Source organism: Eschrichtius robustus, chromosome 5, assembly GCF_028021215.1.
Source record: "Eschrichtius robustus isolate mEscRob2 chromosome 5, mEscRob2.pri, whole genome shotgun sequence".
Lineage (NCBI taxonomy): Eukaryota > Metazoa > Chordata > Mammalia > Artiodactyla > Eschrichtiidae > Eschrichtius > Eschrichtius robustus.
Window position 1 is genome coordinate 70,860,651 of NC_090828.1, and position 26,929 is coordinate 70,887,579.

Below are 26,929 nucleotides of genomic sequence, written 5' to 3' on the forward strand. Positions count from 1 at the left end.
TTTTTAGATTCATGAAACTTTCTAAAAAGAATATAGTTATGTCATAAAATAAATTTAGCAAAATTTTTACAGTGTATGCATGTACTCAGTATGGTATAGGTATTTAAATGCTTAAGACACTCTGCAGTCAGAAGCCTGCCTAAGTTAGAATTCTGGTTCTAACACTTGCTAGTTATTGAGCTAAGATAACTGTTATTTAACTTCTCAATGTCTCCATTTGCTCATGAATGACACCATTTAATGATAAGATTAAATGAAATAATATGTGTGTACCTACCACTATAGTTCTTAGTGTTTTTAACTGTGGCGCTCATGGACTTGCCTAGCTCAGATCTCCTTTCAGTAGAACCTACTGTAGAGAGCATAGCTGACTCACAAACTCCAGATGCTACACTTTTGGATCCTCTGGGGGTTCACCCCAGGTCAAACCTCCCTTGGGCTACTCCCAGCCAATGTCTGAGCACAGCAGGGGTACTAAAAACCTAGCCATTCCTGCCAAATAAGGGCTTCTTCTAAAGGACAACTGTCTCAAGGACTCCCCAACAGCATGGCTGAAACTTTCTTAGGAACATGCTGCAGTCTGATGCCCTTCCTACCCAATCCTACTTTCTCTTTCTCCTTCCGCACAGTCAGACAGATTGAATCCCATTTTGGCGTTTGCTTCTTGTAGCACTCAACCTGACCAGTAAACTAAGCAGAATACTGCTACTGCAATACAGTGTTAAAGTTAGAAAAAAGCCACCCCCAAAATCAAATCAGAATTATAAATTTGGTATCCACAGACATTTGGCATATGAAAATACCAACAGGAAATTAGGGAGAGACCTTTAAAGACATATTTCCCTAGGAAAATTCCTAAATAAAATAAAGAAAAAATGTAACAGTTATACTGAATATTATCTCTTTTAAAAAATGACAATATGCCTAGAATTTTGATACTCCTCTATGATAGGTATTACTAGAATTATGTGACGAATAAACAGTGAACTTAAAAACTGAACTCTTCAGGGACTATTAATGAGCTACAAGATACTAGCATCTTTGGGTCACTGGTCAGATAACCAAACTCAGACTACCAATCCTATCTGGTGGCTACCCTGTCAGCCAACACAAAATGAGCAAGTGACTTCAGATTCCCCTCTAGTAGACAAACGAAAGCAACACAATTGGTATGCTTATTGACAGTCCCACATAAAGTAAAGGAATAAAAGGCTCTAGAGACTAAGGGCTAGGGCTCACCCATGTTAGAAAGGCAGTAAGGAGGGGCTAAGGGAAATAAAAGACTTACATACATTTCTTGTGCTTTAACATTACCTTCAAAGAAAAATACAAATATATCCTTCAGACTGCCATCTCTCAAAAAATATAGTCATTTTCGTAGGAAAAATATGCAAAGGTCAGTTACTTTGCTATGTATGACTTTTACATATTTTTATTGGGCTGGTTAAAATATCATATAGAAATTATATTGTCTAATACTCAACAACCAAGAGGTAGGTATTAATATTCTCAATTTATGGATAAGGAAACTGAGGTTCCGAGGACTTGAATAAAGTAAGTGAGATGACAACCAGTAAGTGACACCACTATCATTTGTACACACACAGCATGCCAAAGCCAGTACTCTTCATCACCAAGCTATTTGATGTAACAGCTATCCTAACACAAAAGCAAGAAAAGATCACTCTTAGATTCAGTTACTTCACAGCAAGGTTTGTGTTTTATTCACCACTGAATATCCATTCCCCAGCAGAGTACCTGGGGCACCTAATATGGTGCAGAATAAATATCTATTAAAATGAAAAGCTCCAAGAAAGCAGTTTTGGTTATGTTTTTTTGGGCCACACTGCGCTGCATATGGGATCTTAGTTCCCTGACCAGGGATCTAACCCACACCCCCTGCAGTGGAAGCACGGAGTCTTAACCTCTAGGCAGACAGTGAAGTCCCTTTGGTACCTGTTTTATATAAAGTTTTACCATTGAATGCCCCCACAAATTCATTACCTATAAAAATCTAATCACTAGCTTTACAAAATATATACTTCCCATTTCCTTATCACCGCTCAGTTTTGAATTCATGAAACACTCAAATATCACAAAGCACTGACTTGTTTTTAATTAGGAATAAAAACTGCATACAGAAAAGCTATTTGGAATGTAAAAAGTGGCAGTGGGCACCTACTGAAAAGCTTACTAGTAGTCTAAGAATAATTACTGATTATTAGAATAATAATCAACTATGACTTAAAAGAAAATTTACTACCATAATCAATTCTACCCTCTTCAGGAAATTACAGTGATAACAGACTAAACCCGCCAAAACGAAGTCCCAGGCCCAGAAACATCCTCACGATCAACAAGGGTTAATGTCAAATCATTTGAATATGATCTTAAACAATTAATATACATGGGCTACGCAAAGGCCTTTTATACAAAGTCATAGTTTCCATTTTCCGGTACAACACTGGCATTAAGGACAGGGAGGAGATCTTACTCTCCTGTGTGTCCATTGTATGCCTGGCACACAGTAATGATCAATAAATGTCTGTTGAATGAATGACCAGGGATCATTAGATTGGGGAAAGAAAAGCATTCAAGAGGCAAAAGGGTCAATAAATAATATTCTTATAGATAATGGGACATTGTTTTAAAGGTTTTCCTATATCTTTACAGAAACCGCTGAATTCAAACTAATTTGAAGCAGATGTCTATCACTCAAATGTATAGCAATTACTAAACAATAATAAATTCGCTCAGAAATTATATTACTAATACAGAAGCTCTAAATTAAAAGAACAAAACTAAGAACTGTTAGTTCTATATCAGATTTATGCTTCTTAGAATTTTAAACATAAAATTGCTTTAAAATTCTTAGCTGACAATTTCTGATTATATCAGCTAAATTAATGTTATAAACTCTTAAGTCTATCAGGAATAGTACATGCATATTAGCACCTAAAATATTTTCTTAGACATCCTCACAGATTATGTCTAAGAGTGTTATAAAACTTCAAATTGATACTAGGAGTAAAAAACAGGACGCAAACAGAAGATAATATAGTAACTAACCTTGTTCCAAGAGTTGGGTGAGTATGCTCCCAGAGCTATATATTAGGAACGGAAATAGAATTTTTATGTGTCCTATTTTCTATTTTTCTCTTTCAGTCTGAAAAACTAGGCAAAGGAAAGGTATGTGTATGTATACAATTTGAGATCAGAATTATTCAGCCCCAATTAACCTTTATGGGATACTGATTAACAGAAAATCTTATGAATGACAGCTATTCTAAATATCTTCCACTACCTTTGGAAGACAAATGACATGATAAACTTGAACTCTAGCTCTGATTACACAAGGTTCGGATTCATCAAGGTTAATGTCTATGAACAAACTGGCTCACTGACCTTGTCAATCTCATGTTTCACTCATTTAATAAGTGATCACCACTAATGTATACAAATTACTTACTAAACCTCACAAAATTAGCTGCAGTTTTCTTTCTAAAAGTCTGAATTGGTAACAGCTGACCAGTGAAACATTCATTCCTGATTTTACCTTATAAACATTTATTTTTAAAAAACTACTTTTTGCAGACACTGCATCAATTCCAAGATATGGAAACATTTCTCCCTTAAAAGAAGCTCCAATCTTGTGAGAGAGACAACATAGAGACAGGTGAATGAAACACAAAATGGTTTTAATCACATCAATCACTTCAAAGGCCAGAATTTTAAAGTAATATATTCATTTTCTTTTTCATCAGCATGCCCCAAAGAAATATGTTGGAAAAATAGTAAGTGCTCAATAAAAAAATCAGCTGAATCAGAAGAGTATTCCTAAATTAGTCTGAACGTACAAAATATAAACGGGAAAGTTTTCATTTCTTTTGTAATTATTACCTTCATCTTCCTAAAGTGAGCAAGTTAGTAATTAATTTATAGACTTGTTCTTAACAACATTTTCAGAAATACTCACATTCTATTTTTTTAAATATGCTAGTTGTTTTTCCTGTTAAGTATCAATTATTTTAATCTTCAGAATAATAAAGTGATATTTATTGCACACCTTCTATATGCATGTGCACTGTAATGATTATATATATCACTTCATAATATTCATAATATAATACTATGAGATAGTTACTAAAATCCCTGTTTTATAGATGAGAAAACCGAAGCTCAAGAAGATTAGGTAAGTTGCTCAAGGTCATGCTATAAAGAAGAGATAAAAATTGGATTCTAATACAGGCCTGATCCCAAAGTCTGTGCTCTTTACTTTATGCCCAGCCTTTATGGTATATAATTTTTAATAACAATAAGAAAATGTTAAAACAAAACTATTAGTGGAGTAGTTTAAAGTCTCCACCATCTTAAAACTTTCGAATACAAAATTTCTTGGGTAAGTAAAATATTTTCCCTTACCTTGAAAAAGACATGACCTTCTAGATATCTGAAAATAAAAGGTAAGCTCCTATAACATTCATTCCCTAATTCTTTCCTCCTATATTTGTAGTTACTCTTCAGAGTCCTACCTTTTCTGTAAAACGCTGATTAAAAGACAACAATAACAGAGTGATGTCCTTAAAATTCAGTCCAAGCTTCATTTACTTTGTGCAGTCTACACTGATTTCTGCCTACTTTTAATCTGCATTTACTATGTTTGCTATACAAGTACTATTTTACTGCATATTGACACATAAAAGGTTCTAAATAAGTATTTGTTGAATTATTTGTCACTAGCAACCAATTTAATACTTAGTTACAGAAACAAAGCAGTATCAGTATAATTTGTATTATGTCAGTATGCAGTGTAGGATTACCAGCACATAACTAGCAGAATGTTATCTGGCTCACTAGTGACACTAAATGTATATGACTTATCTTCTCAAAAAGACTAAGACCATTTTTTATTTAATTTGTATCCCCAAATCATTAGCATACAGGCATATCAGCTGTACTTAAGAAATACCTGATGATGAGTTGATCTGAAACTAAACACCACATTTTCAGAAGCCCATTGAATATTTCCAATCAAAGTAAATAAAAAATCTTCAAGAAAATCCAGCCAGTGTGAAGATTTATTTGGGATAAAGGGTTTTTAGTGATTGTTTTGTTTTCAAAATAGAGAACAGACACAAAGATTGTTTGGAGTTAGCAGGTAACATGTGAACATTTTACTAACAGGAATCCTGACAAGAAAATTAGTTCTCAAAAGTAGTCATAGTTGTAGGCCAGTTTTCTGACTTTGCACAAAGTGACTGTTCTTTTTGCCCTAATGAAGAAGTATAGTCATATTACAAGTTGAATTTACTTCTAAATTTGTTGCTGGATTAAGTCCAGTTGTAGGCTGAATATACAGGATAACAAAACATTAAGCAAGAGGTTGCCACCATGCCACTTGAGAACTGAAGTTTAAAATATTTTAATGCGTGTTTTCTTTACAAGTAAACTAAAACAGAATCTTAAAAACTATTTCACTGGTAAGTTTTGAGTGGAGTTCACTGGTAATTTCTATAAGCTTACACTCCATTTAAATTACAAATGTTATTATCATTGATTTTTCACCTGTATCATTTTTAAACATTTCCAGGATTATGTGATATACAGAGTGATATGGATTCTTTATCATATAGCACATTTTATTTTTTATGTTGGTCTCAATGTTTGGTCCTAGGGATGTCACAAAAGCTGACAGACATGAGTCTGTCTAAGCTGTTTTTAATTAATAGAAAAATACTATATGAGAAAATCAATTAATATATAATACCTACTAAAAATAGTACACAGAACTCTCGAGAACTCTGAGAAAATGTGCAGCTCCTTCCTCTTGACTTATGTTGAAGGGAATGACATCTACACACGTAAATAAGAAAAGGCCCTGCAATGACTTTGGTACTCATTTTCCATTCCTGAGTTATTCTAATTACATTGTTCATAACTGTCTAATATTAAAGAGCCAGTAAACAGCTTGAGTTCTGAAATTTTATAGACCTAGATTTGTATCCTTGTTCTGCTGCTTAATACATAATTGTATGATTTTGGGCAAAGTAATCTTTTTGACCCTAAATTTTTATACCCTTTCATTGACAAATGGAATAATAGAACCTATTCCCAGAATTACCGAAAAGAATAAATGAGACAAGTTCAAATGATTATTGCCATAATACCTGGCGCACAGCAATAATTCCATAAAGATACAGTCAAGTCACTATAAAAGGAAACCAAACAGTTTGAATCAACTGAGATTACAAAGAAAGAATCCATTTTTACCTAATCACTCAAAAAAACAGAGATAATACTGGGACTTACAAACATGAAAATATAAAAATATACAGGAAAGAGGTATTAAAAGAACAGACACCCACTTAAATCCTTTATATAGAGATTGTCATTTAACTCTTGATCTAATCATTGCCTTACTAAATATTTTGACAGCTTTGATAAATCATGTGCAGGGAAGGGGAAGGGAGAGTCCTATGTTATTCTTCATTTTCCTGTAAGTTTATATTCTTAAGTATAATGATTTAACTAGAACACTCTAGCCATGGATTTACTAACATTTAATTTAATTCAGTTTTGAGACACTGAAAGAACTATAAATTATAACCAAACTCAGACACCTTATAAATGAAGTTACATTATTGACAAAAAAAGGGATCCTTATTTGAGGTGATATAATTGTATAAATCTCGTTAGGTACAACAAGTGATGCGAATCATCAGTGATAGATGCTTATACTAAATTTTTTCCAAAAAATTTTTTTCATGACATAGAAAACTAGACAGTGATACATGTAATTTCCTAAAGTAATTTTTGAGATATATTTTTAAATATTACATTTTACCACATGACAACAGAGTCATGTGATACAAGTATATTTTTTAATGAAATGCATTCTTTGAATCATGGTTAATTAGAAACAAACAATGCAAACTCCACAGTTATATAATACCTAAACTAGGTTTGGAAACTAAAACTGCCATTTAAAATACTATAAACAAGATAACCAAAATACATATTCATTTATTTACATTCTATTTTGAAAATGCTTTCTTTCATTGTATTTAAGTTTATATTTTCCTTTTCAAAGCAGCCACCATCACATGAGTTAAGTATCATAAAAAGTCACACCAAAACTACAAAACAGAATTCTAATTATGTTTAAAATTAAGCTTCAATCATTAGTAGTATATATTGTGGCGTGGGAATTTAATCAGATAATTCTATTATGTTTCTAAAATAATAATTATTACTTAAATGAGTTACTTATTGTTTACTTTTTTATAAGGTATCTTAATTATCAGAGGATTAAACTTAAATATTATACTGTACTTTAATTCATAAAACTAACAAAAGTCAAAGATTTTCAACTCCTTTTATCTATATCAGTTAAATAACAATACACTTAGTAAAAAAGAAAGTAAATAAATTGAAATGTCATTATATAGCAAGCCTCAGAAGTTATGCATTCAGAACTGCCTAGTATATCAGTTTCTATTATTGTTTTTGTGGCTAGTTTCTGCCTCTAAAGAGCTAAATCACATCTAATAGGATCATGATTTAGAAAAGACCTCAATTTTTATTCATCATAATAATATAATGTCAGAAAGTGTTCAAATTCATGACAGATAAAAACTCCATGTTTAAACAGCCATATTTAGTCTGAGCTGGTGAGCAGATGTAAATGTAATCTGCAATACTATCAAACTCCAGGTCTGATAGATAGCAAGCTAATATTTATTTTTAAGGGCTCCAAAAATTATTTGTAAAAGCTGCATAAAAAGGATTCCATAAATGTACTGTGATTTTATTTTAACAATTATTCTACACTACAATGGACGTACATGCTCAAACAAGACACCTCAGCAGTATTTTAAAGCAGTAACCACCTAGCCAATTTCTGTATGTTCTGTAGTTTTTCTAATCCACTCTCCCTGTGGTTGAGCAAAATCGAATTGCCTCTCACATTTGCAGACAGCTCTGTGAAGGTGATAATAGAGCTGCTCCCTGCTGTCATGAGGCAGGAAATAGGAAAATGGCATATGGGGCTAGAAAGAAAGAAAGAAAAAAAAAAAAAAAAAAAGAAAGAAAGAAAGAAAAAAGAAAAAAAAGAAGGAAAAAAGAACTAAACAAGGACAAAAGATTTCAACAAAGAACAACTATAACCCAATATGCTTTGCAAGTTAATCTCTTTTCAGAATCATTTAGCATATCTAATCATTCATCTGTGTCCTCACTCCAAAAATGCAAACGGTTGATACCAAGTGTTTGGGGCAAGTTTTCACTGTCTAAAATATTTGGAACCTACAACTGCAGAATATGTCCTGCACAATGTCTGCAAACAGAGCTCTTTAGATTTTTTAAATGTTGTGCCGATCCCAAATTCACCATTTTAAAATAAAAGAAGGTAGAGCAATGTTTATTAAAATATTAATAAAATGTGTATAGAAGGCTTTCAGTATGATTTAACATTCCTAAATCTATGAAAGAAAAAAAAATTAAAGATAAACATTTATAATTAGACTAATTAAAGTAGAAACAAATCTCTAAATAGGTAAATTGCTAATAATAATACCAAGACACATTTATTATCTTGTACAGTTTTTTGTTTGGTTGGTTTTTTGTGTAATTAAGAAACATGCTTTAAACAAAACAGATTTTTATGTAATGTATCTGTAAACAGAATGTGGCAGGAGATGCTAATAAAGATAGAATCCACTCTACCTTTCCTTTTACACTCTGAATGGGATCCACAACCACTGCCACAGCTCTCTCCGACAAGGCTTCAAAGCTCTGCTGAGTGTTGATATCCACACCAGAAAGCCAACAACCAAAGCCAGGGTGACTGTGATACCAACCAACAACCATCTCAGGCCTGAAACAAAGAGGGCGTTCAGCCGTTCAGAACAGAACAAGTAATACATTTATGATATGAAAAGAAACAACACACTAACGGGGTATAAATTAAGAAGAGATGAAAAACACACAGGTGTGAAAAAGCACCATTAGAAACACTGAAATCATACACCATATTATCCAGAAAACATGGAAACGAAAAAGTGTGACAAAGGAGTGCTATCATTAACAGATGCACATTAGCAGTGGTAGATAAGGCTTTCAGTTTTTCACCTTGTTACCACACTTTCTCAGAGCCAGTTTTTACCCTTTCAGCATTCAAGTAAATATCTACTCTTTAACTCCTTAGCTCTGGGAGTTGGATTTTCCAGGCAGAGTACATTTTTAACAATGGACACCAGGATCCACTGTTGTGAAAGGATTAAATATCAATTAAACCAGCAGTAGAACTAGGAACTCAGTCAAAAACCAATTTGCACTGTTCTGCTCAGCTGCTGAGCCTTTTGCTAACATTAATTTTGAAGTTTTTTCCACAGTAGAAGAATTTGAGCAAGAGAATGACAACTATTGAGAGATTTAATCTGGGGTAAAAAACTTGAACAATATTTGGATTCTACTTTCCCTGTCTTTAAAACTCAATATGACTACAAATATAATTAAATATTCAGAATTTTATTTAGCTGCAACTCTCAAATTTTGGAACATACAAGCTCTTTCAATTATAAGTGACTAGAGAGTAACTCCATATGCTAAACGGTGGGAAGCTACAGTCCAAATTTACTATGTAACAGTTGAGAATTTTAACATGAGGCAGTTTTCTAACTGGCAAATTTCTATGATTCTAGAGGAAAGAGATACTAGATAGGTGGTGCAGAGCACTGACAGTGATACTTTTACATTAATTACGTGGCTTTTTTTTCCCTAAGAATGATATTCACGAACATGTAAAATTCTGAGATACATTTCTGAAAATATTTCCCATCATTCCATTATATGATCATTTGAAATACTTACCTTCCTGTCTGCTTCAACATATCCAACATCTTGGCTTGGAACACTGGATCGACTGCCTCCACACTGACACCCTGATTTAGAAAGAAAGGAAAATGATTAGCTTCTATAACAATGAGAAAAAATTTATATTACAAGGTAAACGAACAAAAAGCTACTGCCTAAAAACCTGTGTATATTATTTTGGGATACCAAAATAATTTAATAGGTTTTGATACCCATATTTGACACCTACTCATGTCATTCAATTATAAACCATACATCAATAAAACTTTTTAAATTGCCAAGTACCAAGAAAACAAAAAAATTGCCAAGTACCATACTGCTGTTAGCTAATGAGTTAAGATAATTTTTAGGCTCCTTTAAAAGAGTTTATGGCCATGACTAATGTGTGTGTGTATATATACACACACCAGAAATACCAAATAAGTGAACCAACTATTTTGTGGTTAGATCGGTCTAGGCAAGCATACTTCCTAACATCATCCTCTGATAACTGATAAGCACTAGGCCTCTTCCATCTCATCCAAAGTTCTACAACTATTCTGCTATTATAATAATCAACAGTTCAAGTCGGTTTTTTTTTTTTTCTTCAGTAATGTAAACACCTTGAGGAAGGAAAATAATAGTTTCCCAGAGTTATTTTTATTTGTTTTTTGGTTGGCTGAGTTAGGAGGGGAGGATGTTCAGTGCTTTAGTTAGGACTACTTGGTAGATTAGGCAATTGGAGGGGAATATATACATTTGAATATTACCTCAAGTATAACAGCATTCTCAAAATATTCCCCACAAGAGGCAATGTGCAACCAAGTCTTTTAAATGCTGCATTATTTTGCTAGTTCAACCAAAAGAAAATTCTAGGACATGGAAGAATTAAAGGCATTCATATTATCTCTCCAGTGACAGATCACTGCCATTATAGCTCCCTCAAGGTCTTCCTCTAACATGAGGAATTTAAGTCTAATCTACTTAAACAAACCAGTTAACATAAGCACTTCTTCCCACCAAAATAAACAGTATTTTGAATTCTAATTGAGAGTGCATCCTCAAGAACAGGGGTACACAATCTACTGCCTACAGGCTAAGAATGTTTTTTAACATTTTTAAAGGGTGGTTAAAAAAACAACAACAACAAAACAAGAATATGAGACAGAGACATATGTCTTTACAGAAAAAGTCTGCTAACTCTTGGGCTAGAAGAAAAATTTTCCAACTCTACTACACAGAATGAACATGGGGAATCAAATATTCTATTTTATATTGTCAAACAAGCACTTGTAGTGCAAGGAAATAAAGGATATTAAAACTTAAGAACCCTTTACTATAATGGATATCCACGTAAGGACATTCATCAGACAAATATACGTATTATATTTTCTTAGGCAAGCAGATGAGAAAGATATATGTGTTATTTTTTGGAAGGTAAGTAAATGGTTATTGTTTTTTGGCCATCAAAAAAAAGTCTAAATACACACCTATCTACAAGTCCAATGCATTAAACAAAACAGCAAAACAAAACAAAAAATTCCCACAAAGAACAATGCATTCTAAATGCATTAAAGTAGAGGACTTTCAAAATGTGTATGCAGTATGGTTCGTCTATTAACAAATTACCATGCAAAAAGGCAAAAAGAACTAAAGTTTGTCATGGTTTTTTGAGTTTTTTTAAACTTAACATTTTGAATAGGAAAAGCTTAAGAGTCATTTATCACCATATACAGAACATTTTAAAAAGGGCGATATTTCAAAACAATAAAAACAAAACATGAGGACTAGATAATGTAGGTGAGTTGAAACTCTAATTAAGAGTGTCTCTGAAATCTTTTGAACCATGTGTTCAAACTAATCAAACTAGTATCCTACTATTTTAAGGTAACTAACTTATAAATCCAGTACACTATGCTAGTTAAAGCTGAAAGAACAAGTAAAGGGATTAAATGTTAGCATCACTCAATTTGTGGATCTACAGGGAATTCATAATGCATTTAAAAGATCAATGATTTGATTCAATACAGTCTAAAAGTTTCTATCATTAATCTTATAATGAATTTTTCTATCAGGAAGAGAAAATTACAATATGATGAGAGTTATTTTGCACAGGAAAAGAAAAGAGAAAAGTAATACGTTTACTTGCATCAGGCAACCATAAAAGTACTCACTGTTCCTGACTGTGGCATAGCAAACACGTCAATCACTCTGACGGTGTAATCATCAACAAATTCTCCAAGCATCAGACCCATAACTTCCATTGGAACCCCAGCACGACCATGTTTTAACATCTGTAAAGAGGAAGATATATAGACACAAAGCTTTGAGATCTTTGGACCCCCCCCCCCTTTTTTTAATTAATAACTTAATTGTGTTTCAGTGGAAATAAAACACTCTATTTTATACATGCACCTAAAACAACAGCTTATGTGTGAGAGGGTTAACGTGAAAAATATTCCAAAGTAAAAGAGAGAAAGCAGCTGAACTCTCTAAAGCAAGTAACTCCATTCAACACTTACTTTTAACAGTGCCAGGGAAGAGATATAGACTTGTTCTGCTGTGTCCACTGCAGGAGCATCTGTAGGTGGCCCCTAGGAACAAGCACACAAATCATTATAAACACAAAGAACTTATTAGTTTAAAATTAAAGTTACAAGTTATTTAAACATGATTTTTTTAAAGAGTTTAGGGGAAACATGTTAAGTATTCAGCTACAACACAAACAATCAGAACAAACTTGTAAATATCAAACCTGTAGAAAACATCAAACTTAGTACTCAGGTAAGTGTCCAATGGACACAATGCTTGAATCTTTCAGGGATGCTAATTTACTTCCACTACAAAATAACTATAATGCACCAATTAGCTATGTTTCTTACCCCAATGTGAATGTAAACTGGTTAACTGAAGGACCAACACAAACAGTAAATTCTCTGAGCCTGATTTTCAGCTAAAGACAGCATGTAGATTAGGGCTATGGGATCTCTGCAGAAACTTAGGTATGGGGGGGCGAGGGGCGGAGAAGACTTCTAATCCCTAGGTTAAAGAGCTGTGAACATGCTCTGCACTTCACCTGATGAAGTTGTTCCCCTCCCCTATACAACATCAAATTTAACACAACTGCCCCAGATGTGAACAAACTGGTTGAGACTGGTGTAGCTAACATGAAAATACTTCCAAATCCTGACAACTACCTTTAAAACAAATATTACTATTAATCTTATTACAGCCTAAGAAGATACTATGTTTCTCCCTAAGGATTCTACCTTCTTCATCAAAAGCACCAAACCACTTTTTACTGTAACATTTTGCTACACAAAGTAATTTACATATAGTCCTTACCCTCAAGATGACTACAGTCTTATAAATTTAATTCTGCCCCAGGCAGTGCATATAGAAAGCTTCTTGTTTTTTAATACTGAGCAGTCTGGGAAACTAAAATGAGATGTGACTTTTAATTGCCAGGTCCTGTTTTGCTTAAAGTTCCCTTTCCTTAACAATAACTCTATTACAATTACAGAATGAACATGTTAGCTATCTAAATTGTAAGTCAATATTCTATCTTGCTTTTATGGATTTGCTTATTACTAAAATTAAAAAATTGCTTTACTCATTACATTTCACACTTATAGGTCTGTGTGTACTTTGTGCTTCTTGTCTGTTTATATCCCAAGTTCTGTGATTTTTTTTGGTTTTGTTTTGTTTAAAAGCTCATAATACTTACTGGAAGCACTGAGTATAAAAAGTTCTAGAATAAGTTTTCTCTAAATATAAGCATCACATACAAAAATAACCTCTATTTCCTTATACACAAAGTGGTGAGAAAAATAAAATCCTTCAAATTTTATGTTTAAAAATACATGTCAGATAACATATTTTAAAAAGAACCGAATTCTTCATTATTATCATTATTATCACCTAATGCAGCTTTACTGCTTGCCTTTCAAATAGATATGAAAATTCTAAGGTAAGCTAAAGTGTTATCATGCCAAAACATTCATTGAGGTCACCACATAAAACAAGATAATTTTGTTGATATGATAATTTTATTCATCTAATTAAGAAAGTTTAAGAAAAAAAGAGAAGAAATAGTAAATTAGTTGTCACAAGATGTTTTTTGGGAAATAATACTCTAAGGTCAGGATAATGAACACTGTATTCATAAAAGTTATTTCCTGATTCAGAGCAACTTTAAAAATGCCCATGACAAAAGAAGTTAAAACTGGTATCTAGGCTACAGTTATTAATACAGCCTTTCTCAACTTGCCAGGAAATACTTAATAAGAAAAAAAAAAAAAAAAAGAATAGGGAAATAAAACATCACATCATCACCAAAATGCATTACTGACAAAGTTCAGAAAATATTTCTGCCATCAATGAAAGAAGAAACACTCTGTTTTGTTCAGCATTATCCTAGCAAAGTGCCTGGCACATAGAACTCACTAAGTATTGGTTGAAAAAAAAAAGAATGAACAAGTTAAGGTAGTACAAGCCAATGGAACAGGAAGGGAAAATACCCACCAGTTACCCTGGGAGAGAGAACAAGCCATATGCAAGTAAGTACAAAGATCGCTAGCTCCTCTCTCACTATGTTCTTCTGGTTCAGAAACATACTAACAGAAAACCATGTAGCTGGCTTCTCTATTGTTGCTTTTTGAGACAGTAACCAGTGATATTTCCTGTTACCCTTCTCACTCTATTACTACTCTGTTTCTTGATCTAGTTAGAATAAACTTCCCAGAAAACAACTTGACAAGAAGTAGAGAAGGATTTGTAGCAGTGAACTGCAACCTAAAGAAAAAAAAAAAAAAAAGAGTAACCCATGTAAAACACTGTCTATGGGACATGTGTTAAGGATCTCTGGAGCAGATGCTATCACTTTTCTATCATCATGCTCACCTGTTCAGAATAGCACACAACCAGGCAATGAAGGTGAAGAAAACTCCATTAAATACCTTGGAAACTGAACTAAAACAGTTATGTAAGACCCAGTACAGCTGTAGATCAAAGATGACCTGAGTTGAGAAAAATGTGGAGCTATGGACAATTTACATACATTGCCTTTCAGCAAACACTCCTGAGGAATAGCATTCAGATAATTCAAAGAGAGGAAAGTCATTTAAAAATAGGAATCATATACAAAATTCTGGAAAACTATTTGGCACCAGGAGAATACAAGACGATTTCTTATCTTTGAAATAGAACGTTGGAGGATAGACCAAGATGAAAAGATGAAAAATAGTTAAGAATTAAAGTTACACTGGAGTAAACAAGGGTAAAAACACTATGACAAGTTTAATTCAGTGATATAGAACATAAACTTTTGAAGATGTCTTAGAATGTACAGTAAAAAAGTTACAGATGAAAACTATTAAAAATACAATACTAGAGGATAAAGGAAGGAGATGTAAGCTAAGAAATACAGTTGATCCTAAGAATAAAATAAGAAATGGAAAGCATCAAAAAGACAAAGGTGAAGAAAACTTTCCTGAATGAAAAAAAATTCAACTTTTGCATCACTAAATGTCAGGCAATAATCAATGAAGAAAAGTGTTATATACCTTGTAAAGTCTTAGGTAAATCTTAACTACATGAATAAAGCAAAATTTCTAAAACCATACAAATAGAAAAACTACATAACCTGAAGAAAAAATGCAACTCAGTTGACTTTGGATTTCTTTGCAACATTAAATGGCAGGAAACAATGAAACAAAGTTTCAGACTTTTAAGAGAGAAACCCTGTGGAGTCAAAAACATTACACTCCACTAAAAAAAATGTCTGAAGGCCCACAAATATATTACTAAATACACAAGGGCTCAGAAAATATGATTCCATGTATCGTCCTTCAAAGAACTTTTTGAATAAATGATCCACTTGAGACCCCACAAATCAAAAACAGAAAATTAAAAATGGAAAAGCCATTATATAAAACAATTTGTTAAGACCACTGAAAGCAGTTAAAAACAGAGAGAGCTAAATAACATAAATAACCAGGGTTCAAAACCACAGATATCACCCAATAACTATATAGGGCGATGGAGAGAAATGAAGTATACAAAACTCTCTGTTTGACATATAGGAGGGGAAAAAAGAGATCTGTTTAAGTGTTGACTTAGACTATTACAGAAATATGGATTTGAGAGTCTTTTGAACAAATTTAAAATAACCACAATAAACATTAAAACTGAATATACACCTTACCAAATCTCTGGAGAAGAAAAAGCTAACACAACACTGACAATAAAAAACAGGGAACAAAGAAGGGAACAAAACAAAAATAGCAAACAACATAAGGTAAGACCAAATATATTGGTAATGAAAAAATATAAATGAGATAAAGTCCCTTGTTAAAGGCCTTTTATAATGGGTTTAAAATGGAAATTCATGTATATGTTGCTTACAAATAAGAATTAAAACAAAACAAAAGGATTGGTGAGATTTGTCAGTGACATAACTATTTCTTTTTTGCAAAAGAAGCCACAATGGCCACTATATTTTACTTACCTTGCCTTTCTTCAGTGATGTATTACATTAATAGATTTCCTAGTATTAAATCACCTTTCTATTTCCAGGATAAATTGTTCAAGTTTGATTTACTATTTTTATATTAAATTTTTAAATATATTTATATATAATTTGTATTTATATTATTATATATATTATTTTTATGTAAGTGAGATTGACCTGGCATTTTCTTTTTTTCTGTTAAATTTGTCAGGTTGTGATATCATTATGCTAGATGTATAAAATGAATTGGAAAGTTTTACAACTTCCCATTTTCTATGTTCTAATAAAATGTATATATACTAAATTATCCATGTCTTAAAATTTAAATTTGGACAAGTTCACTAATGAAACATTTGGCTCTGAAGCTGATTTTGGAGCTAATTTTTATAACATTTGCAGTGGTATTACTAAATTCAGGTTAACTGTCTTGAAACTAGATGGAATATTATATTGTTCCAGAAAGTTTCATTTCATTTATATTCAAAGTTATCACCATAGAATCGAACATATTCTATTTTATCTTTTCTTTTTTAACTGTTCAATATGGAAAACATTTAAAACTAAATTTGTTTCTCCATATCACATTATCACTACCCAGACAGATCAATGATTTACATTTTTTTTTTTAAATTAATTAATTTATTTATTTGGCTGCACCAGGTCTTAGTTGTGGCATGTGGGATCTAGTTCCCTGACCAGGGATCGAACCCAGGCCCCCTGCATTGGGAGCGTAGAGTCTTAACCACTGGACCACCAGGGAAGTCCCAATGATTTACATTTTTAAAAACTCAAATCATAACCAAAACCATGATAAAAATATTGGTGAAGGGAACACCTCCTAATTCATTCTATGAGGCCAGCATTACCCTGATACCAAAACCAAAGACACTACAAGAAAAGAAAACTACAGACAGACCAGTATCTCTTATGAACATCGATGCAAAAATCCTTACAAAATACTAACAAACAGAACTCAGTAGCATATTCAAAGGACTACCTATACACATGACTGAGTGGGATTAAAACTTGCAAGGCAAGGATGGGTCAACAAACAAAAACTGGCCAATGTAATACACCACATCAACAGAATGAAGGGGGAAAAAAAAAACCACATGACCATCTCAATTGATGCAGAAAAAGCATTTGACAAAATTCAACACTCTTTCATGAAAAAAACACTCAACAAACTAGGTATAGAAGAAAACTACCTCAACATAATAAAAGCCATAGATGAAAAATCCACAGCGAACATAATATCCCATGTTGGTGAAAGACTGAAAGCATTTCCTCTAAGATGGGGAACAAGGCAAGGATGCCTGCTTTCACCACTTCTATCCAACATAGTACTGGAAGTTCTAGCCAGAGCAATTAGGCAAGAAAGAGAAATAAAAGGCACTCAACTTAGAAAGGAAAATTACCTCTGTTTGCAGATGATATGATCTTATACAAAGAAAAGCCTAAAGAATCCACAAAAAGGACATTAGATCTAATAAGTGAATTCAGTAAAGTAGCAGGATACAAAGGCAACATTCAAAAAACCATGCATTTCTACATACAAATAATGAACAATCTGAAAAAGAAATTACAAAAATAATTTCATTTACAATAGCATCAAAAAGAATAAAATACTTGGAATTAAACAAGAAGATGAAAGTCTTGTACAATCAAAACCACAAAATATTGCTGCAAGAAATTAAAGAAGACATAAATAAATGGAAACACACCCCATGTTCATGGACTGGAAGACTTAATATTGTTCAAATGTCAAAACTACTCAAAGTGATCTACGGATTCAAAGCAATCTCTGTCAAAATTTCAATGACAACTTTTGCAGAAACAGAAAACCCATCCTAAAATTCATATGGAATCTCAAGGGACCCTGAACAGCCGAACAATCTTGAAAAAGAACAGAACTGGAGGACTCAGACTTCCTGATTTCAAAATTACTACAAAGCTACAGTAATCAAAACAATGTGGTATTGGCATAAAAACAGACATACAGACCAATGGAACTGAACAGAGCTCAGAAATAAACCCTTGCATATATGGTCAAACGATTTTTTAATAAGAGTGTCAAGGGTGCCAAGACAATGTTTGTAAATTATACACCCAAAATACATAGCGAACTCCTAAAACAACCAAAAACCTGATTTAAAAATAGGCAAAGGATTTGAATAGATATTTCTCCAAAGAAGATATATAAATGGGCAGTAAGCACATGAAAAGATGCTCAACATCACTAATCATTAGAGATATGCAAATCAAAACTACAAGGAGATACCACCTTACACCTATTAGTATGGCTACTAATAAAAAACAAAACAAAACAGAAAACAAGTATTGGCAAGGATGTGAAGAAATGGAAAACCTCGTGCACTGCTGGTGGGAATATAAAATGGTACAGCCACTGTGAAAAACAGTATGGTGGTTTCTCAAAAAGTTAAAAATAGAATACTGTAAGATCTGGCAATTCAACTTCTGGGTATATAACCACCCAGAAATGAAAGCAGGTTCTCAAAGAGATGTCTGTGCACCAATGTTCACAGCAACATTATTCACAAGAGCTAAAAAGTGGAAGCAACCCAAGTGTCCACCAATGGATGAATGGATAAGCAAAATGTGGTATACTCATACACCATGGAATATTATTCAGTCTTAAAAAGGAAGGAAATTCTGCAATATGCTACAACATGGATGAACCTTGAGGACACTATGCTAAGTCAAATAGGCAATCAAAAAAGACAAACACTGTATGATTCCACTTATATGATGAAGTACTTAGAGCAGTCAAAAATCATAAAGACAGAAAATATAATGATGGCTGCTAGGGGCTGCATGGAGGGGAGTATGGAAAGTTACTGTTTACTAATGGATAATATTTCAGTATAAATAAATAACTAAATAACTAAATAAATAAATTTGATCTGGGCGAGGAAATACATTCTAGGTACAAACCCAACTGAACAAAAAAATATATATAAAACTGACAACATAATCTAAAATTTCTGAATACAGGCATACCTTGGAGATACTATGAGTTCAATTCCAGACCACTCCAATATAGTGAATATTACAATAATGCAAGTCACATGAATTTTTTGGTTTCTCAGTGCATATAAAAGTTATGTTTACACTATACTGTAGTCTACTAAGTGTGCAATAGCATTATGTTTAAAAAAACAAGGTACATACCTTAATTTAAAAATACTTTAGTGCTAAAAAAATGCTGACCATCATCTGAGCCTTCAGTGAGTCATAATCTTTTTGCTGGTGGAGGGTTTGAAATATTGAGAATTACCAAAACATGACACAGAGACACAAAGTGAGCAAATGCTGTTAGAAAAATGGCACCAACAGACTTGCTGGATGCAGGGTTGCCACAAACCTTCAATTTGTAAAAAAACAATTATCTGCAAAGCACAATAAAGTGAAGCTCAATAAAACGAGGTATACCTGTACTAAAAAAGTTAAAAGGAAAAAAAAAAAAAACCTGAAAAAATAGTTGCCCCATTTATGACAAAAAGTCAATACCCAAGTTAATGAAATACTAAAATCTTAATGGAAACATGGGCAAAGAATATAAAGCAACTAATTACATAAGAAATAATGAAATAAATATGAAAAATATTCAACCTCACTAGTTGACCTCCTTTAATTAAGAAATGTCAATTAACACATTAAGACATTGTTGTTGCTGTTGTTTTCCTATCAAACAAGCTTTACAATGCCCAATTTTGGAGCGGGTGTGATAAAAGAGACACTCTCAGCACTACTGGTGGAAATGTGAATTAGTACAAACTATCAGAAAAGCAACTGAGCAATGTATATCAAGAGCCTTACAACTGTACAAACTTTTTAACCCACTTCTGCACTCCTAGAAATTATTTAAGTAAATAAACAGAGATGTTTGCTTGAACCAGAATATTCATGATAGTTCTTTTAATAATGCAGATAAACCTAAGAACAAATAACAACCAATAATTTAAAAATATTGTTGAAAGCTCCTTTCTCTGAGATCTCAGATGGCTCTAGCCATCTTAATCAGCAATATTACCTTAAGTTGAAAGTACCCTAGCCTGCTGCTATATTGAATATTTTTAACTTACAATATTGAAGGAACCTTCCCTTAATTTAAAAAGAAAGCTAATAAAAAGGAGTATGGCTGTGAAGTACATTCACATGGAGGCAGATTCCTCTCCCATCCTGAAGACCATGATAACAAACAGAGGTAAATTAGGAACTAACCTATAAGACACCACACAAGTTTCAACATTTACCAGTGCAAAGTATTTTAGAGCACTGCACCATGAGGTCTTTTTATGGTTGGCTCCTGACTGCATGTAAAGGATTCTCCTTCAGAGTTCTTCACTCTCAGAATCTGAGCTACCAAGTATGGAAAAGTGACTTAAAGTCATGATATATAGGAAATATTCAAAAGAACTTTATAAAGCTTGGAAAAGACAAGGTACAAAACAACTATCTTCAAATATATGAAAAGCTGTCAGACAAAGTTCAGACTAATAGCTCTCAAAGTGCAGTCCCTAAACCAGATGCACCAGCACCACCTGGGAATTTGTTATAAACGCACATTCCTACTGAATCAGAAATTCTGGGGGCAGAGCCCAGAAATCCTGGTTTTTAGAAAGCCCTCCAGGTGATTCTGATGCTTGCTAAAATTTGAGAACCACTGATTTAGACTATACAGTTTGTAGAACTATGGACTAATGGAATGAAGCTATGGGGAGACTGGATTTGGGTTCAATGTAAGAAAAATCTTGTATTGGTCCAAGCTATCTAAAGAAGAGCTCCAGTTAATGAGTTCCCTGTAACTGGAGTTATTCAAACGTAAGTGGTTCATATTGGGGAAAATGTTACAGAGGGGTTTGAATATTTGATGACTAATTAAATCAGATGATTTTTTTTTAAGGGTTCCCTCCTCACTTAGTAATACTACCAATCATATTATTTCCTAAGGGAGACATCTCAAATTAAACATCTTCAAAAATCAAACTCACCATGTTTCTCTACAAACTAACCTTCCCAACTTATAATTATCTTGAGTCTCAAACTACAAACCTAGGCAAAATTTTCATTTACTCTCCTTCAGTCCTTATAGTCAATATATCACCAAGTTTCATCAATTCTTTGTTATTCTGCAGTGTGACAGAGATTTTTAAAATACTCATTTTTGGGAAAAGAGTTTCAAGAAAATACCATCCATAGAGTTCACTCCTAGGTTAAGTAAGTTTGGAATATAATGAATATCCACCCTACCCCCCAAATTTATGATGTATGTTAGGATATTAGAGGCTCTAAGAAAAATCCTGGAGTGGAAAAAATCTGTTTATCTTTGTTTAACCTGATGTTTTCCAATTCATTCCATGGTCCACATGGTCTTCTCAGAGAAAATCTGGACTTTCTTTTTCAGGCTCTGAAAAAATTTATCATTTTTTCAAATGTGAGGCAGAGATCAAGACCAGGCTCCAAATAATATTTAAGTATTTATCATGTGCCTAGTACTACAGCTACATGGTTAAATGAAGGCTTCAAGAAGCTTATAATGTAAATGGAAAGGCAGACGAAACACACATTGGCACAGATCATCAGGACTGAAATGTAATTTCTGACTTCTAGCAATGTGGCCTTTCCACTACAGCATACCATCCCTTTTTCATATGCCCAAATATACTTTTATTCTGGAAGCTTAGTTCCTTTCCACTGTTTACAATTTTAGAATCCTCTTCCACCTGGAGCCATTTCCTACTAAAGAAAATGGAAATAAGTCTTGGGATGCTCTTCCTACCCAAAAGCAGTTAGTATGCCCACTAAGAACGGGGAACACTTCTGGTCCTCCCTTTATTTTCTGAAGTCTAGATGGGCACAGGGGGCTTGGCAGACCAAAAGGCACTACTGAATTTACTTATAACATAGTACGTACACTACTATGAAAACAAAAATATGCCTTTTTATTAAAATATACTGTAGGAAACAAGTCACACAACATTTGGGGCTTTTTTTTTTTAAATCACAGCATTCAAATGATAGAAAAATAATAAGGCAAGCACAGTTCACAAACATATCACCTTATTCAAATAATTAAATCATGGTTGTACATATGTAAGCACACCAAATTATTTGAGTATTACTTTAATGTATTTTAAAGAACTGAGTAAATATGCACAACAACAAAAGTAGGACACTAGTTCATTACAGAAGCAGAGATATCAAGTAAGAATTTTCAAGATACTTGAGGTGCAAGATGGCTATACCCTAGGCAAATAAAGATATCGAGGTATAGCTCTATATCAAATGTTAAATAACTTAAGAAAAAAAACGTGTGAGTCAGGGGATTCAAGGTGGAGAAATGTACAGAGTAGGAGCAGTCAGGGTAATGAAGTGGTAATGGGCACAGAAAGGGACTTCCAGGATTGGGAGGTGCCACCCAGGAAAAGAGATTTAGGATGGTTTTTATTCCTCACCCACAGAAAGTTTCCACGTCCCTTTACCCCTGCCCTCATGTCTCATATTTACAATCCTATGACTTTAATGAGAAACAAAAGATTTCACAAGTAGAAAGTGATACAAACTTTAATGTTAGATTTAAATCAACTACTGTTAGTCTATGTTTACATTCAACTAAAATGGACATATGGTGATCACATACAATGACAAATTACATGTGTTCCATTCACAGGATGAAAAAAATTTGAATAAATGTACAGAATTTGAATTACTTTCAAATATCTTTCATTTATTGAGAATTTATTATGTTTAAGAAACTAAAAAAAAAAGAAACTAAGCTAAATGCTGGGTAAACTAAAGTAAAAAACTATACAGTGATATAAATCAAATGAAAACCTGGGCCCAAATATTTTTTGAATTTCAAAAATTGGCTTAGGCTGTTACTATTCTAAAAAATAAACAATGAAGAAAATGTTTCTTTCTGATGTTTAATCAACAGCATAGCTCTAAAATTACCAATTTACATGGTGTTTGAACTAGTCAAGTTAACTCTGTTGACCTTATAACTATCTAACCACAATAAACAAGTACAGAAAGTCATTTTTTTTAAAAGATTGAACATGATGTAACTTAAACTCCAAGGTTCTTTAAAAACAACTATGAGAATAACTGAAGGTACTTTTATAACTAAAGTGGTATTAAGCAAAAGAAAAAATAAAATAAAAAACTAAAGAAAATTGGTCTGTATTTCACAAAAAGCACACACACACATCACTGACAACAAATAAGTAAAATAAGAAATATCTGAATGTTCTACAACTTTATAGTCTACTGTTAAAACTTAAATGAATGTAACAATTTGAAAACTGGAATATGATTTAGTTATATATTTCTGTAAAAAAACATGGAACTAAAATGCACATACCCCTCATACAAATAAGAAACTGAAATAATTACTTTTGCTATATAAACCCACAATGCTCAAATCCTATAGGCACAACTTTGAAATCACTTAAGTAAGTTTGACTCTTTAAAATAAGTTTGTTTAAAATGAGGTAGGGGGGAATCCATACCTTTAAACTGACTAAGAGTATAAGTTAGCTATCTAACAGAACTGCAGGGTAAAATAGGTGAGCCATAGGCACAAGCAGTGTGACTGACCTTTATACGTACATGAAAATCTACCTAACCAGTGATATAATACCTATTAGGGACCCCACAAGGGCATCAAACTTACCCCTGTACGAGTTTTATCTGTCACATTTAGTAAAACAGAAATTATCATCCAGGTCCACAAATTTTAAATGTGGTAAAATTAAATGAGACATGAGTTGTTTTTTTGTGTTTTTGTAGGTTTCCCCCCCCCCCCCATTTAGAAGGTTAAAATCTGATCCAGCATAAAAGGCTGTGACTTTTACTTGGGCAGCCCTTGTTGACTAAGTGTTAAAAAAAAAGGCATTTGCCATTATAACAGGATAAAAACTAATGCCTCAAAGTGTTACCTACTCAGGCCTTTTAACAAATATGTTAACACTATTAGTTATATTACTCCACCTTTCTCTTTGTGTGAACTGGTATCAATTATTTAGCCAATTTTATAATGTTATTAAAGTACCTGCTGATTAAACATGAACCAAAGTGTCACTTAAAAAGAAATGTAAAATAAGTAGTATCACTGAACTGCAACACTCCAAAAAAACCCAAAAATATAAAGTTACCTTAGGAAATGACATAAAGCATTTCAAAATTTATTAAAAAGTTATTCTAGGATTAAAATATTACCTGGACTTATTTATTTTTATAATGGCTGTTTTAAGGTGTGTATTTGGTCCTGCATTATAGAATTATTTTTAGAGGTCTGTTAAAATATTTTTCAACAAAGAGAAAACAAGTTTTATTAACAAATGAAGGTGACTATATTTTTAAAAACAAAATAAAACCTAAACATATAATATATTGGAAAACTGACAGAAAATAATTCTTAATTTATGGTATGCAACATAACCCTCGACAAATTCTGTCAAAAAATTTAAAATTTGATAAAACCACCACCACCTTCAGTTTCCTCAGTTAATAACCCCTGAAGGGGAAAAAAAAAACCTGAACAGAAAATAAGCAAATTCAAACATTCACAAATAACTACCACTGTACTGTTTATCTCTTACCCAGCAAGGTAAGAAACAATGTTTTAATACTTTAATTTTGTGAGTATTAAACGACTAGTGTGAAAAACAAGCTGCATGTAAACTATTTCTACTGTCTAAGCTTCAATGACTAGCTGAGGCAACCTGTAATAGGAGGTGTTAATTGGCAATAGGAGTACAAGTCAGAAGCATGTTCCCCATAGTCCTAACCCAGCAAGGCTAGGTCATTAAAGTGGAAATGAATTCTTTCATGTCGACTTAACCCTTTCAATGCATGCTTTCAGCTGTTTTCTCTCAATTAATTTTAAAAACTTGTTACTTTTTAGAGTTAAAAAAAAAAGTTCCAAATAAAGGTCCTTTGGCTGACAGTTCCAATGACTACATTATTCCAGAAGAGAAGAACAGAGCAAGTTAATTGCATGGTAATACTGCAACTCTCCCCTCTGAAAAACATATAAACTAAATGTATTCTTATTTTAACACTGAAAAAAGATATAGGATATAGTGTTTAAAAATAGCTCAGAACCATTTAGCCACATAGGGTTTTGATTTACATTTCTGTTTAAGATCCAAGGACTACTTCATGATGATAACTTAACCACCTTAACCCTGGGATAGAGTAGTAATAATTTTTTTATTTCCACAATGTCCATACAAGAATCCCCATTAGGAAAATGTTTTGGAACATATATGAGATAAACACCTTTCTAATTAAGTTTCATTATTCTGATAAGGTGCACAGTCACAGCATATCCTGATGACTGGTTGCCAAAAAGCCAAAATTCCTTTTATAGCATGATCTCAGAGGTTTCCAGATGGCACATTAATTCTTTAAAAAAAAAAAAAAAAAGAGAGACAAAAAGAAGGAAAGAAGAATAAGAATAGAAATGTTAAAATAATGATGCATTACTTTTGAAATGCCTTATTTATAAATACTAATATTCCCATATGAGCATTAGAGATATTTAAAACTCAACTATATAAATAATATTCTAAATATTACAATTTAAAAAATTAACATACATATGCTACACCTTTCATCGTTGAGTAATCTTGGAAGTATCTCCTTTAATAAAAATATTATCAGAGGACTTCCCTGGTGGTGCAGTGGTTAAGAATCCGCCTGCTAATGCAGGGGATACGGGTTCGAGCCCTGGTCCAGGAAGATCCCACATGCCACGGAGCAACTAAGCCCGAGCACCACAACCACTGAGCCTGCGCTCTAGAGCCACGAGCCACGAGCCACAACTACTGAAGCCTGCGCGCCTAGAGCCCCTGCTCCGCAAGGAGAGAAGCCACCGCAATGAGAAGCCCACGCACCGCAACGAAGAGTAGCCCCCGCTCGCCACAACTAGAAGAAGCCCACGCGCAGCAACGAAGACCCAACGCAGCCAAAAAAAAAAAAAAAAAAAATTATCAGAGTAAGAACTAAACATTAGAAAATCTATAATGCTTAAAATTATGCCTTGTGATAAATCAATAAAAAAACTACCAGCATGACAACAGAGACATAATTTCATCCACTGTTGTAACATAGCTGGGCTCTCAAGTAACTATAACCAACAATACACTTATTAAAAACTTGATCAGCAAGGGCTTAGATAATAATGGGAAATTTAATGGTTGAGGATGTCAAAAAATGGGAATCATACATGCTATATTCCTACATCCTATTCTTTATTCTTTTCCTCCTTCTTTTCACTCGTCTCCTTCTTTCAAGCATTCCAATTATGACAAACTCAGTTCCTCCTCTCTGAAAACTGACTTTTTTCCCTAGCCCTACTTAGCTCCTCCAATACAGCAAAGCTAAGTGGCCACCCTGGAGCCAATATTTTGAGAATATAAAAATTTCAGTGGGGAACAGGCAGTGGGGTAAGGCAAGGTAACAGTCGGGGAGAAGGGGAGATGACACCATTACTTGGTTAAAAAGACACCTGATCAAAATAACATAGGGGCTGGT

The 26,929-nt window shown here is 33.1% G+C and overlaps 1 protein-coding gene across 1 annotated transcript in view; it reads right to left on the reverse strand.

Annotated features, from left to right (window-relative positions):
- The window catches only part of PSMD14 (proteasome 26S subunit, non-ATPase 14), a 90,707-nt gene that overhangs the window by 26,977 nt on the left and 36,801 nt on the right, over window positions 1–26,929 (reverse strand). The window contains exons 4-7 of the mRNA XM_068545008.1: window positions 12,375–12,446; window positions 12,027–12,146; window positions 9,871–9,941; window positions 8,725–8,875 (exon numbers count right to left, since the gene is read on the reverse strand). Coding sequence (XP_068401109.1) covers window positions 8,725–8,875; window positions 9,871–9,941; window positions 12,027–12,146; window positions 12,375–12,446 — 414 coding nt within the window. The remainder of the gene's footprint in view (window positions 1–8,724; window positions 8,876–9,870; window positions 9,942–12,026; window positions 12,147–12,374; window positions 12,447–26,929) is intronic.